General features: G+C 48.5%; 5 protein-coding genes and 1 long non-coding RNA gene across 15 annotated transcripts in view; all 6 read right to left on the bottom strand.

Annotated features, from left to right (window-relative positions):
• The window catches only part of LOC143181518 (uncharacterized), a 37,798-nt gene extending 35,061 nt beyond the window's left edge, over nucleotides 1-2,737 (bottom strand). The window contains exon 1 of the long non-coding RNA XR_013002288.1: nucleotides 2,628-2,737. This is a non-coding gene — a long non-coding RNA (uncharacterized LOC143181518). The remainder of the gene's footprint in view (nucleotides 1-2,627) is intronic.
• The window catches only part of LOC143181488 (uncharacterized), a 64,315-nt gene that overhangs the window by 1,259 nt on the left and 48,922 nt on the right, over nucleotides 1-14,134 (bottom strand). The window contains exon 7 of one of the 9 annotated variants that reach the window (XM_076381911.1): nucleotides 341-678. The exons of 1 other annotated variant lie outside the window; for it this stretch is intronic. In XM_076381911.1, the coding sequence (XP_076238026.1) occupies nucleotides 383-678 (296 nt within the window). In that variant the 3' untranslated portion in view covers nucleotides 341-382. Of the gene's footprint in view, nucleotides 1-340; nucleotides 679-882; nucleotides 1,322-4,097; nucleotides 4,619-4,806; nucleotides 5,314-5,556; nucleotides 6,029-9,101; nucleotides 9,792-11,162; nucleotides 11,570-13,228; nucleotides 13,543-14,134 lie in introns of those variants that run through there. 7 more of the 9 variants (XM_076381915.1, XM_076381902.1, XM_076381908.1 and 4 more) reach the window with 7 other exon arrangements.
• Nucleotides 3,223-4,284, bottom strand: LOC143181510 (uncharacterized). The gene is made up of 3 exons (XM_076381947.1): nucleotides 4,176-4,284; nucleotides 3,461-3,815; nucleotides 3,223-3,372 (listed from the first exon to the last, which is right to left on the bottom strand). The coding sequence occupies exons 1-2, from the start codon at nucleotides 4,181-4,183 to the stop codon at nucleotides 3,509-3,511; spliced, it is 315 nt and encodes a 104-aa protein (XP_076238062.1). The 5' UTR covers nucleotides 4,184-4,284; the 3' UTR covers nucleotides 3,223-3,372; nucleotides 3,461-3,508.
• LOC143181496 (uncharacterized) lies at nucleotides 6,766-8,006 on the bottom strand. 2 transcript variants are annotated; one of them, XM_076381926.1, is made up of 2 exons: nucleotides 7,850-8,006; nucleotides 6,766-7,643 (listed from the first exon to the last, which is right to left on the bottom strand). In XM_076381926.1, exons 1-2 carry the CDS (start codon nucleotides 7,870-7,872, stop codon nucleotides 7,196-7,198), a joined length of 471 nt encoding a protein of 156 aa, XP_076238041.1. In that variant the 5' UTR covers nucleotides 7,873-8,006; the 3' UTR covers nucleotides 6,766-7,195. The 2 variants fall into 2 exon arrangements, with proteins under 2 accessions (XP_076238041.1, XP_076238042.1); XM_076381927.1 differs by having other exon boundaries at nucleotides 7,859-8,006.
• On the bottom strand, nucleotides 8,374-9,642 carry LOC143181514 (longitudinals lacking protein-like). Its single transcript, XM_076381954.1, has 2 exons — nucleotides 9,452-9,642; nucleotides 8,374-9,001 (listed from the first exon to the last, which is right to left on the bottom strand). The coding sequence occupies exons 1-2, from the start codon at nucleotides 9,510-9,512 to the stop codon at nucleotides 8,766-8,768; spliced, it is 297 nt and encodes a 98-aa protein (XP_076238069.1). The 5' UTR covers nucleotides 9,513-9,642; the 3' UTR covers nucleotides 8,374-8,765.
• On the bottom strand, nucleotides 12,184-13,487 carry LOC143181509 (uncharacterized). Its single transcript, XM_076381946.1, has 3 exons — nucleotides 13,407-13,487; nucleotides 12,763-12,894; nucleotides 12,184-12,562 (listed from the first exon to the last, which is right to left on the bottom strand). The coding sequence occupies exons 2-3, from the start codon at nucleotides 12,827-12,829 to the stop codon at nucleotides 12,312-12,314; spliced, it is 318 nt and encodes a 105-aa protein (XP_076238061.1). The 5' UTR covers nucleotides 12,830-12,894; nucleotides 13,407-13,487; the 3' UTR covers nucleotides 12,184-12,311.

Raw genomic sequence — 14,134 nt, 5'->3', positions numbered from 1 at the left:
TTAGAGACGAGAACAAGGGGGTACGGGGTCTTCTAGCCCACTGCCTTCGGTGGTTCGTCCTCAGCGAGGACTCCTCCGCTCTCCGAACGCGCAGCTAGTAGTTACAGTTACGACACAACGCAGTTCTCAGCTTCGTGCTTTACAGATATACCAAAAAACGTCTGTCGACGTAGACACTAACATCCCCTCGGTGCTCGCCGCTAAATTCGTCGAAGAAGGATTGTTCAACCCCCCCTCGACGTGTCTTCTGGCTGAAAAATATCGAGAGTTTTGTTAGACGAGTGATTCTGCAAGAGTCGTGGGTTGTGGGTCGTGGGACAGGGGAGAAAGAAAGTTCAGCTCAGTTTGGAGACAGATTTATTGTGAACGACAGTTATATGCATTAGAGGCGGAAGAACACGCTCAGCTTCCTGTCCCAGAACGTCTGGACAAGCTGAGGGTGGTGCACGCGCAGGTGCCTGATCATGTGCGCCTTCTGGTAGTTCTTCATGGCGCAGTGGGGACACTCGAACCGCGGAGGTTGCCTGCACTGGTTCCTCAGGTGGGACAGCATCGACTTTTTCCATTTGTAGAGGTTGTGGCAGCTGGGACACTCGTACATGCCATTCCGCCTGATGATCATGAACTCGCGACCCGAACGACCCAGGAACCGCTCCACCCGCGTCACCTCCTTGCTCTCTGAAACAAAGACCAGAGAGGGTAGAAGGTTAATAAGAGAGCACAGTGGCTTCGACTCGTGTGCCAAGTGGCGGCCTCTTCTTGGCTTCTAATCGCATGTGTTCCCTGCTTTAAGCTCGCTGATAGGCGAGAAAATGTATCCTAGCAATTTAGGGTGACGAGTGATTGTATTCACACTAACCATTCGAATAAGAAGGATTTATTCGGACCACTGTCTTAGACAAAAATTATTTCACTCGGTTGAGGTGCCCAACTGCAGCCTGCCCCGAGCACCCCGGATATTTGATCGAGAAAAACGATCTCGGATGAGCACTTATCCGGGGTGACTTGGATATGTCCTAACCCCTGCGTATTTACAAGACCGGAAACACGATGTCCAGCTAAGAGTTATTGGTGTGCTCTTTGTACGCCAGCCTCGTGTTCGTCGTGACGTCGATGCAATAGAGCTCGCTTTCACCATGGAAGCTGCGAATGTGGGTCCATACTGAGGTCCTCTGACGGTAGCGGTACTTCTTGCAGTAGGGACACTGGAACCTCCGCAAGTCCATGCCGCACTCGTATTTGTAATGCCTTTTCATGTTGCTGAACCGCGTGTAACCACGACCACACCTTGGACAATAGTGCGAGCCCAACGCCAATGGATCTGCGGAAGAGGAATATTTCGTGGCAGTTAGTTGAGAATCTCTGGGATGGAAGAGATTCGCGGTCCCCTGAGCCGAGGTCACGAGACCACTGAGTGTCAGAGACACCCGTTCGTTGCCTGTGGAAGAGTCCAAAAGCGAGGAAGGGGTGATCCTTGGGAGGAGGATTTATGGGGGTCCTGAGACAATTTTAGCGAGACAGAAAAATTACAATCTTTTTTTTCGATTTGATTGAATAATACTCTACTGTGTCTTGTCTAAAATCGATAAGAATATTCGACGTTCACTGTTCTTTATCAAATATTCACATGCACTATATCATTCTATAAACATCGCAGTTTACATCGATTAAGAAGAGATCTTACACTAACAACTTTATGCTGGTTGAACTGTCAATCATGTGAGCTAGAAACAGAAAATCGTCCTCCACCAATTGCAGCGCCCTACGACCAACTCACAAGAACTGAAAAATGAACGAAAAAATGAAGAAGACAAAACGACGAAGGTGTAAAAACAGAGCCGTTTCTATCGCTAAAGGACGTTTATTTTCTACACCAATACTCGCTACCAATAAAAATGTATAATATCGAATGAACAATACAGCGAAGATCGTCCATGACGCAAGAACAGGCTTACTTCTCCTGTCTCTTGGCTTCATCAATACTTTACAACTCGAAGCGTAATTTCGACACTAACATTCCCACAGAAACATACTGCCTGACTTTCTACTGCAACACCAGGAATACTACTGCTCGAGGCTACCAAGGTGACTATATCTTCTTGCAAGTGTTTTCTTTATCAGAAGACAGGAGGCGGTACCTCGCTCCATAGCACGCCTTGGGGGCGGTACCGCGCTCCACAGCACGCCTTAGGGGCGGTACCTCGCTCCACAGCACGCCTTAGGGGCGGTACCTCGCTCCACAGCACGCCTTAGGGGCGGTACCTCGCTCCACAGCACGCCTTAGGGGCGGTACCTCGCTCCACAGCACGCCTTACGGGGCGGTACCTTCCTCACTACACGCCCTGAGGGCAGTTCTTTCCCTCTCCACATCTTAGAGGCGTAACTTGTCCTTCCACATATCCAAGAAGGAGTGTACCTCCTCCCACCACAAAATCAGATACTCAGTTTCTAAGCACACATTTATGGAGGCTCCAAGAGTGCACTAACCCCCACTGTCCACAATACTCAATGAAGCCACGCCTACCGCCACGCCTCCCCAACACTCGTTCAAGCAGATACACCGCTCAGAGGCCCCAAGCAGCAGCAGTCCCAGGCCCTAAGACCCTCGAGTCTATGACAGACCGTACCTCATATCGCAAAGTCCTCGTCACAAGGAAATTCGCCACAACGAGAGCTCAGCCCTGCTGAGTGTCCAGCGCGTATACCGGCCGATTCCTGTGATTGCTCTTGATGTGCGAGTACACGTGGGACCTATGCTTGCCGGTGTACATGCAGTGAGGGCACTTGAACCGCGGCGCCTTACCACACTCGTACTTGAGATGCCTGTGAAGACCGCGGTACCATTTGTACGTCTTCTGGCAATTGGGGCAGTCGAAGCTACCCCTGGCGGCGGTGTTGGGCGTCGCCAGCAGGCCCAAGCTGTCGTAGCATCGCCGCTTTCGTTCCGGGGAGAAGACCGCCGTGTAGGGCATGGTGGCCAGGTTGAACATCACTGTAAATTACAGGGTAGGTTATCTGGGTGAGTGAAACTCAGCGAAAACGGACGGCTCGACGACACATATAAGAGCAGTAAGTTCATAGAGTGTCTCTCTCGTGCTGGGACAGAAGTTACCTGCGGTTGTGAGTAAGAATATCTCTGAACCAGGTCAGAGGACTTTGTCTATAACTAGACTGTGAGAATCTGAAGCTCTCACAACATCAAACGACGCGATACCCTTCTAATTCGCATGCGAGAAACTATCGAGTCTTTATTCTCTGTCAGAGTTACAAGCAGTAGGGAAGGACACTTATGGCTAAGGTCAGAAATCGGGTCGCTGAGGTCTTCAGCTCTTGATGGACTCTTCAGGCACCGGGATGTCCATCCTCCAGCACCTGAAATCAACAGAATCATCACGGTTAGAAGAATCGTCAGGTCCCAACTTGCTCCCCTGAAGCCTCCCATTTCTCAACAGATCCTAACCACTCAGAAATGAAGACACTCGGAAGATAGGAGCTCAGAGGGCTTTTATTAACTTTCTTTCACACATCGAGCAGGGTTCACAAGGGGACATGGAGCCCAGGAGTTCAGTAGAGTCGTCTGAAGCACAGGGCTTGGCCGGGGTGGTACTTCCTGATGTGGGCGTAAATGTTCTGGGTGAACTTGGATGGCTTGTCGCAGTAAGGGCACTGGTATTTGGGTGCCATGCCGCACTCGTGACGCAGGTGCCGCGTCATGTTTTTCTTTAGGGTGAAGCCGCGGTTGCAGCGCGGACAATAGTGACTCTTGTTCACGGAGTACACCTTCCGCCGGTTCCTGGGAACGTACTGGCACGTACCTGAAAGATCGAAGGAACGTGTTAGCCGCGTGCTGGGCCATGGTGCAGCTCGTCGAGGCACTGTCTCGCCCGAGGGTCTGTGCACGTGCATCCAACTTCGTGACATAGAGAACAAAAACAAAAGTGGGGTCTGTGACGATTGGATACATCGAGGGAACACTCAACGAGGACCCCTCCTCCGAACGAAAGGGACGTCGAAGGCGAAGGGTCCCAGCTCAGTCTGATCTCAAGCGAAGCTGACTGGGTACTGGGACACGTCCTAGGAAGCAATGCAACAAGAGGCTGGGTACAGAAAGACATATATTTTCGACATCGCTGAACAATAATGAGGTGGAAAATCGATAGGGCGAGGGATCTTACACGATCATAGATTCACTAGTCGCTTCGGTCTGTGTCACCTGGAGCCTACGTCGACGGAGGACACTCCGTCAGCCCAGGTGGACACTCGGATAGCCCCAACGGAGGCACCTGATCCGACGCAGCTCTGCGGGGGTCGATGGTGGTGAAGAGCTTGATCGCGTGGGCTTTGTAGCCAGCGTGCCGCGACCTGACGTGTCTGTAAATGTTCGAGGAGCACGAGGCCCTCATGTCGCAGTAGGGACACTGGTAACGGTGGCCCTGGCCGCAGAAGTAGCGCAGATGCCTCGTGATGGTGGTCTTCTGCGTGAAGCGACAGCCACAGTTCATGCACTCGAACCGTTTGCGCTCGTTAGGGTAGTATCTGTACTTGTACACCACACTCTTCACGTCAGAGGGGTAGCTGTAGTAGTCGTTCCACTTGCAATTCTGCAGCCGGTAATCATCTGGAAAAAGCCAACACGAGGACTTGTTAATAGATTGGATCTGTGTGCGCAGATTGTGCAACTGGGAACGCCGTTGCGACACACGCACACAAGCACACCGATGCCTCTGACCTAGGGGGCTCTAAGCACTCCTGAAGGATGGGTGGTTGCACACAGACATGGAGACAGGTGAACGGAAGAAAAGGAACTGCAGACTCAATACGTTTAATCTTCAACTTTGTTACATGGGTATATTGTATCGCTGAATAACTTTAGGGGCAGCCCCAGTGAACGACTAGACACAGAGATGGTCGGGCCAACGTTGACAGTCCTGGATTCCATTCCAGAGGGTCCTCCATCGAAAGAGAGGACAGTCCCATCCAAGGGGAATTAAATTAATTTATTATAATACACCTCTTTCCCCTCGTGGTAACGACTGATATGATACTTCACGTTGGACGTGTACGTGTAACACTTATTGCAGTAGGGACACTGTATCCCCTTGATCCCACACAAATGCCGGACGTGGTAGTTGAGGTCTTTCCGTCTTTTGAACGTTTTCCCGCACTGAGTGCAGTCCAGGCCGCCATGGCGGATCCTGTGTTTGTGATCACAGGCGTACCTCGCGTGGTAGATCAGGTCTCTACGCCTGGAGAAGCCGCTGGAACACTGGGCACACCTGTAGTTGGCACTGGAATGGGCCGACTCGGTCCACTCTGGAAACGAAAAGAAAACAGAAAGGTGACATGTAGCAAATGGGGCACTTGTGGTCAAGGGGTCACCTGTCCCAAAGAATCGAAGGTGATGGGTGGAGGGAATATAGCTAGAGCTAAGTGGATAGTCTGATAGTGTCAGAGACAGGCTTTCGCCTTACTCCATCCACCCACGCCGCGAACTGAAGCATGAATACGAGTACCTATAAGCGACACATCGTTAACCCAAACTCAAAATACACTCGGAGGGAGGTGGCAAGAGTAGACCTCGCAGGGGTGAAATAACTGCAGCTGGGGTGTGAAGATCGGCAGAGTATCATCCTTTATTCTTTACAGAAATCAAGCCTTTCACACACGCTTGACCCCACTGGGATTCTGGGGCCACCTAAGGAATCAGTGAACCGTGATAGCTACGCCGAGACATCCAAACGATTCTAAGTGTAATAATACTGTTCGATGGCAGCCAGAGCAGAGGCTCTTTAGAACATCTTGTTGACGCCGACGGGCATCTTGGGATGCCACCGCCTGATGTGCCTGTAAACGTTCGAGGAGGAGTTGTCCTTCTTATGGCAATAGGGACACGCGTATCTAGGTATCTGGCCGCATTTGTGCCTGATCAGGTCCCACATCCTTCGGAAGCCTGCGTTGCATTTGGGACAGATGTAACTTGTGATGGTGGCCTCTGACCCCACGTTCGGCCACCCCAATATCCGTATATCTGAAAACAATCGGGACCTGTTAGCCCTGGGGTGGAGTCACGCGCACCCTGGTCGACAAAACGATCTAACAGTTTCAGGGGGGTCGAAATTAGGTGACAGCTCGAGGTCAAGTCGCTCTGAGCCTTTATATTCGAGAAGCAGAGCTGCGTAGTTCAGCCTGCGCAAGAACGAGAAACTGAGCTGCGTAGTCTAGCCTGTGCAGAAACCAAAAACTGAGCTGCGTAGTCTCGCCTGCGCGAGAACCAAGGCGAGTGGTGTAGGAGGCTCATCGAGTGACCTTAAGCATCCAAGTAATTTCGTCCCCGCTACAGTGTCTCCGGAGTAGGTGTGTGTGACGAGGGGTACTGTGTGTCCGCGAAGACTTCTCTGTGTTTTTCGTTGTTCTCTTTATTAAATATCTGGTCATTGCCCATCTCCACCATACAACCTCGTACAACAGACTGTTCACCACAGACAACATTTAGAGACAGACGGCACAAGTTCGAAATTACTTCAGTACAGTCGCCTTCGTTCCACGATTTTATTGAGGTAATCGTTACATGGTGTGCCAGCTTATTGCATCCACTCTCAGCCGTTTCCTTACCATAGGAACTTATCAGGGAGTTACCGAATCGCGCATGCGCAGTACCGGGGATTCTCAGTACAATTTTGAAACGTCGCGTTCGGCCGAGGGAGAACAGAACAAAGAATACTGCATGCGGCGGTACATTAGTCGCGAATCGCAAATCTTCGGTGGGACGCTATTAAAAAATACGCAAATCGGCGATTCACGAGATCGTCTTCTTCCAATGTGATCTGGGAAATTGCTTCCCAGGTGGTGCTTCGACCTGACAGGTGAAGAAAATGAAACTCCTAAAAGAGTCTTCAGTTCCAGGTGCTCATTTCAGCGTGGACCCCATCAAGTTTCATACTTGGATCTCAATAAAAATTATGGTAATCTTATTGCATTGGGTTGGTGTGGTCCAGTGGAAACTGTACACCATTTCCTCGTTATAAACTCAGAGGCATCACAAGGGAAACTCAGTCTATACGTAATTGGAACTTCGACAACATCGTCGTAGGATTAAGGAGCTACTCACAAAATTCCACTAGACCCAACACTCAACGCCTCGTCCCTAGACCTAGTTAGACCAACTGAACACCTATTTAGAATACTATATACAGGATCACTTTGCAAGAAACTTAGTGTACGAACCACCCAGGAAGACCCAAAGCTCCCCAAACCCGCCAAGTCGAAAGCACCACTCCATGGCCCCCAAGAGGAGGCCCAGAGGCAACTCGAGGACACTTTTAGTAAGGAGGAGTCCTAGTTCCTGTGCACGATGACAGGCATGCCGTCGTGTCGCATCCTGACATGCTTGTAAATGTTCGACGAGCACTTGTCCCTCTTGTTGCAATAAGGACACTTGAACCTCGGCTCCTTGCCGCAGTCGTACTTCATGTGGGTCTTCAGGGTCTTCTTGTACGTGTAGCCCGCGTTGCACCTGGGACAGTGGTAGGACATCTTCTGCCCAGACTGCCAGAAGGGGTTGTCTTCGTGCTTGGTCTCGCCGCGGTAGTCCACGTTCCCCCTGAGCATGTCCATCAGGCCAGGGTCGTAGGTCATGGGTCGACCTACGAACAGGAAACACAGAGGGAACGATTAGCAGGGCAGGTGGTCCTGGGCCGCGTGGGACTGAGCGGAAACGATAGAAGAGCAACAGAGCAACGAAGCAGCTGGAATGAAGAGGGGGACGGCTGAAAGAGGCAGGGTGCAATGAAACTGTCCCACTAGGACGAGGAACACGTCTATTTGCCAAATCTCGTACACAACTGCTCACAGTTTCGACCTGGTCTGACGCATTCGAGGGACACGAGTCGAAGTGGACGCGAGTCGAGCGAAGAGGTAGAGAGGTTCAAGCGGTAGCTCATTAAATTAATGGTAACTGATCTAAGGTCGACTTGTTCATCCTCAGTCTCGGTCCAAGTCCTAGTTGATCAAATGGCAACTGGTTTAGGGATCCTTTTCTCAGTCTTCAACCTCAGTCCAAGTGACAGCTGATTTTTGGTAACAGCTCAAGCGGTCTAGAATTCAACCCTCGAGTCCTCAGCCACAATCCAAGCTCACAGACTATCAGTAGAGCTTGTACGCTTCGATCTTGCTCCCTTGGTGATAGGTCCTGATGTGCCTGTAGGTGTTCGACGATTTTCTGTCCCGTTTCCCGCAATAAGGACACTGGTATCGAGGCTCCTTGCCACACTCGTATCTGAAATGCGTCAGCATGTTCGGTTTCTTGCTGAACGAGCTCCAGCAGTTGGGGCAATAGTACCTCGTCTTGAGAACCTTCCAAGGCTCTGGAAAAGAGAAACAGAGCATGGCAGTTGTCAGTGAGGGCGCTCAAAATTTATCACACGTGACAGATCTGATAGGGAGAGTTGACTCGGAGGACACCTTGCACCCCACAGACAAGGGAACACTGTTCAGTGACGCTACGAACATGGACGACACTACGTGGATTTTTTAGGGGGGTCGAAGCCTTCTGACAGGGACACAGTGACGAAATATGAACGAGGTTTTATTACTCTGTATTATCGACAGATGTTAGTTACAGGTCGTGCCAGAAATCGGCGATTTGGGATCGTAGGGTACAGTGTTTTTGGCTGGTTAGTTCTTTGGCGAGGGGTCGAGAGTAACTTAAGTACAAAATCCTGATTCTGGGATATGATTTCAAGTGTTGGGTTCTTCTATTCACTGGTTCAGGGGTTCATGAACAGTCGATGTGGTTTGAAGAACGGCATCTGCTTGTGAACCCTGCGCACGTGCTTGTAGACGTTCGAGCTGTACTTCGACCCGTAGTCGCAGTACGTGCACCAGAAACGGGTCTCGTAGACGTCACAGTGGTTCCTGTAGTGGCGGGTCATGCAGTCGTTGGACAGGAAGCTACGAGTGCAGCGTGGACACTGGAACCAACCGTCCCCGTTGGGCTGCCTACCTGGAAGCACGGTTTTGATATCAGAACTCGAGTCTTCACCCCTTTCACACATATTTCAACCCTTTAACCCCGGTGAAGCTCGTTCACGTTGACGCTGAGTCTCAGCGCAGGGAAGCACAATGGGAAAAATCCAAAACTCCAGAGGACCATACTTTTATTACAAATCTTCATGACAATATTCATTTTATATGAAATATACTATCCTATGAGAAAAGGAGAATCAATTTGGGTCCTCTTTTTGGTCAATAGTTCAAGTCTCAAAGAAATAAAACTCACGTCTTTTTTAGAAAGCAAGGTATACTAAAAATACTAAGAATTTCGACATGTCTGTTCACAAAATACTGGAAATCCTTGCCTCTAAAATATGCCCAAATCAATTCTCGAAACTAACAGAAATAGTTAGAGAAGGACTACTATATTGAGGTAAGAAACATGCATGTCATAGCGTACAAAAGGCTATAGTCGTATAGTTGCCAAAAATGCACTGTGCGCAGGGGCGATTACGCAACATGCGCAGTTGCACCTGCGCGCCAACGAGAACTCGACACCGCTCAGTAGAGTCTCTTGGGCGTCGTCGGTGGTAAACCCCTGTGAACCATTTTACAGTGCTTGTAAACGTTTGGCGCGTATTTGCTCGCGTATTCACAATGGGCACAGCGATAACGCGGTTCTGTCACGCCGCATGTCAGCCTGTAATGTATCCGCATGTACTGCTTCGACTTGTAATGCTTGTGGCAACGTGGGCAGGAAAAGATCACACGGTTGTAGTCGCCCCTGGTCACTCGGTACCCTGAAAAACACAAACCGTTTCGTTAGTTGGACAGATCATTAGGCATCCATTCAACCAGATATTATATGAAACCAAGCAAAATAGTTTGGCGAAAAATATAAAGAAACGTGTTAAAGGAAGACAGTCAAGAAGAAGTATTAAAAAAAGACAGAAAAAGGTGTTAAAGAAAAATGACAATTTTGTAATTCGTTTCTTTTTCTCTTTTTCCTTCATCAATGAGGAAGAACTTCTACACGGTTCATACATTGTTTGGTTAACGCAATTCCTTGGCATATGGCGGAGAATTTTTCTTCAGGGATTGTAAAAACCTTCATAGAGACTTATAATCCAGTGAAACGCAGGGGTAGTAATGATAAAAGAAGTTCTTGTGCGTATGGAAAATGGTTGGAACTTCTGGCGACGTGGGTGAACACACTCTCAGCAGATACCACTATTATATAATCTTAAAATTATTTTTTAAAATATGAAAGAAACTTATAATAACAAGAATTAAAAATTACTACGACTCTAGTAGAATACAACTCTTCTTCACCATATTTTTTAAGTCTTGAAAAAAGTGGTACCTGCTAAGAATTAAAATCTGTTCAAACAGTATCATAAAACTAACATTTTCTCCAACATTCAGTCCTCGTTTTTCTTAGTTCAGTACGAAGCTCAAATATACTACGTCAGCATCTCGTTTTTATAATAAGAATAGTAATATTAGTAATATAATTCTTTTATGACTATAGACCGCTTAGACACCGCCTCCTCGAGTTAGTATCCAATTAAAATAGATTTTAATTTAGTCTTTCAGAGGTCGTCAGAATGATACAATTCGGTATACTTCCGTTTTACATAAACTATAGTCGATATTAGGCTCTGCGGGATATCACACTACTTCAGTGCTGTCTAGTGACAGCACCTCCTACTATACCGCCTCCAGTAGCCTTCTGTGCGGGCCAAAGAGTCCACGTACCAATCACGCTGGTGGTTGAGGAACAGATCCCACCTACTAGCACTACCCATTGGCCGAGCATATGCTCCACGCGCCAATGACGTTTGTAGGCGTGGCAAACTCCACCCACTAGCACCATCCATGGGCGGAGCATGTGCTCCACGTGCCAGTGACACTTGTAGGCGTGGCAAACTCCACCCACTAGCACCACCCACGGGCGGAGCATGTGCTCCACGCGCCAGTGGCACTTGTGGGTATGGCAAAGACAGCCCCAGAGGGAGAGAAGCCCATTCTCACCTCCACTAGCGCTTGACTAGCTTCATCTAATCTATCAGTACAAGCTCCACGCTTTCCTAACACAACGCGTTCGCAAACGCACTATTTACAACACCGCTAATCTTCATATTTCTGTACAATCCTCACACTTCTCACTCAATAAATAGTCCCACGCACTCGCAACTAGAGTTATAATCCGTCGACGCTACAGAGTGACGAAAAATTTCCAAAATAATTGTGGCAAGTGGGCCGGAAGCACGCAGGTCCCGCAGCGGCGCTCAATAAAGCTTGACGAATCTCAGCTCCATATTCCTGTGCTTGGCACGTATGTGCCTGTACACGGCCTGAGTATACTTGCTGCGCATATCGCAGTGGGGACACTTGAAACGCGGAAGATCGACGCACTCGAGTCTGTAATGGCGGCTCATGCCGCCGGAAGTGTGAAAGGTGCGGGCGCACCTGGGGCAGGGAAAGCCCCGCCGGTTCAAGGACGTCTGTAGCCTCAACATGTGACGGGAATTTCGCACGACACCGTGGAACTTTCCCAGGACAATCGGCCTGAAGTCTGTAAGCAGAAAAACAGACCAAGAGCCACCGTTAGAGAAGGAGAGCAGAAGCGGAAGCGGAGTGGTTCTCCTCTCGCATTGTCGAGATGGGTCGTGTCGTGTGTGCTGTGTCGAGACGTTTCGGGATACTTAGCGGAGCGTTCTCAAGCCTCTAGGAACCCTCCAGACCGCTGACAAAATGGACGGCGATCTGGCGCGAAATTCAAAATGAGGGAGGCTCAACACGCCGACTGCTGTGCTCTTTTAATACAACTGGTTCGTGAAAGTTGGTCCATGGAGAGCTATGAGGATCCAAAGGTGGAGAAGTTTATGATCCCAGTTATTTAACTGAAGGAAGGAGGTGATCTATAGGCTTGAACCATAGCACTTATTTCACTTTGTCACAAGAAATACAGGAATTGGTAAAGACTGATAAAAATTAGTTACCCAACTATATATATTATAGTACGATTCTACTTACTATTTATACATGTGAAACATTTTCATACAATATTAACTGACTAAGACACATTGCGTATTAAACACTGACAGTGCTTATGCTTAAAATAGATTAGTACATGATTCAATATAACCTTTGTCAAAAAATACTTATTTAAATATTTAATAAACTGTGCAATAATCAACGAATAAAAGGGGCACAATCCTAGAATCAGCGTCAGAGGGGTCATATAAAATTCTAGCTGCCATTTTATTAACACTAAAACACTAATGGTGGCGATCACATGCAGGTGATGATCCAGATCAGAAGAGTTTCGAGATATGAATGTGTTTGCCGACATGTAGCTTCTTGACGTGCTGGTAAACGAGACTGCTGTACAAGCTACGGTAGCTGCAGTAAGGACACTTGTATCGTGGCACTCTATCACACCAATCACGAATGTGACGCGACAAGTCCGTTTTCTTAGAGTAACTTTTATCACACTTGGTACAATAGTAGCGAGTTTTTGAAGGAAGTGGCGGCTCCTTGCCACTACCTTCATTCTTGATTGGCTCTGAAAATAAGAAGACAGTTTGAAGTTGAAGGAGTTGTTTTTTCTTTAAGCTCCAATATAAGGGACTTTTGTTCAACATTGAAACTGTCTGAAAAATTAATTAATTATACAAAAATTTCCAAAAATATGACCGTGGGCTAATGTAGAGGAAATTTCTCCGGACCCACCCTCTAGATGAACTACCCGCAAAAAAAATTTACCTTCAGGACTAATGTCTCCACTGCCACCTGAGCACTTCTTAGAGCAATGTCTCATCCAGGACTGCATGCGACTGAAGCCATGATTGCAGTCGAAGCAAACGTATTTACATGCACTTGAGAAGCCCGAAGTACCTGAAACACAAAAGAGAACGAAAAAAGTTTTAATCCTCATCTTGACTCGTCTTCAAGTACTTCCTGGAGGGCGATACATTGGCAGGGGTGGCTGAAAACGCGAAGGGACGAGGGAAGACAAACGAGGATGGGGTTCATTCTTGGTCACGTTTATTATCTACACACGGATCCACATTCATTTACATCTTATCAATATTTAACACTGCCTTGCCGAGTTAGACTCGAGCTAGGAGACAAGACAAGGGTCTCTGAGTCGACGTTGGTGCCAGTACAAAATGGTACCAGGACAAACGAGGATTCAGAGCACCCAGGACACTCTTAAGAACAGGTCCAGTCAATACACAGTCCCTTTGGTAATCAAAGCTGTCAGGCACCAGGCTCAATAGAGCTTAACGACAGTGACCACTTCGTGCGGGTGCATGCACCTGATGTGCTGATAGACGTTGGACGTCTTCTTGCTGCAGAGCTCGCAGTAAGGACACTTGTACCTAGGCGCCTTGCCGCACTCGTACCTAAAGTGACCCAGCATCGTGTCCCTCCTGCTGTAGCCGTTGTTACACTTTGGACAGTGAAATTTCCCGGTACCAGCGTTGTACAGAGCGTCCCTGTTCTTCGCGAAGTTTCTCGCTTGATCACCGAGCCCGCCACCTACAAAACATCGTGCCAGGGTCAGGGTACCAGTGACTGTCTCAAGCGACCTGCCTCAACAATCTGGGAGACGAGAAACTGGGGACCAAGGGAGGGAGAGTACCATTCGAGTCATGCAGGAGGGAAACAGTGAGCTAGACCACGTGCCTAGACCCAGAGTTGGGTCGTTTCGCTGATGGGGACTCACTTTTAGGTGATCTGTAGACTGTGGGTGCTTTGAGCGCTGCTCCCTGGGCTGGTCCTTCTCTTTGGGGAAAGAGAGTGAATTTGAAGGAGTTGGGGAATGGGGATTAGGACTTGTTGATGGTAGGAGGATTGAGTCTAGCCCCTTCAGAGTTCAAAAGAGTTTGGGTACACAAGTGTCTGAAGTGTCATAGTGTCCCAAGAATAATTCATCCCTGAAAGGGTTAGATTAGTAATAGAAACAGAAGTCAATCATGGGTACAGTGACTCAAGGAGGTCCACGCTTTAAAATAACAACTCTCAAAACCGTGCTCTGCTCTCCATGAACCACCCAAGTCACCATACCACCCACACACACACCACAACTCCCAGAAGCACTCCAAACTCTCATATCTTCACAAACCCTCTC

This window comes from Calliopsis andreniformis, chromosome 7 (genome assembly GCF_051401765.1).
Source record: "Calliopsis andreniformis isolate RMS-2024a chromosome 7, iyCalAndr_principal, whole genome shotgun sequence".
Taxonomy (NCBI): Eukaryota; Metazoa; Arthropoda; class Insecta; order Hymenoptera; family Andrenidae; genus Calliopsis; species Calliopsis andreniformis.
The sequence above is the reverse complement of the archived record's forward strand: the minus strand, read 5'-3'. Positions and strand labels throughout refer to the sequence as shown.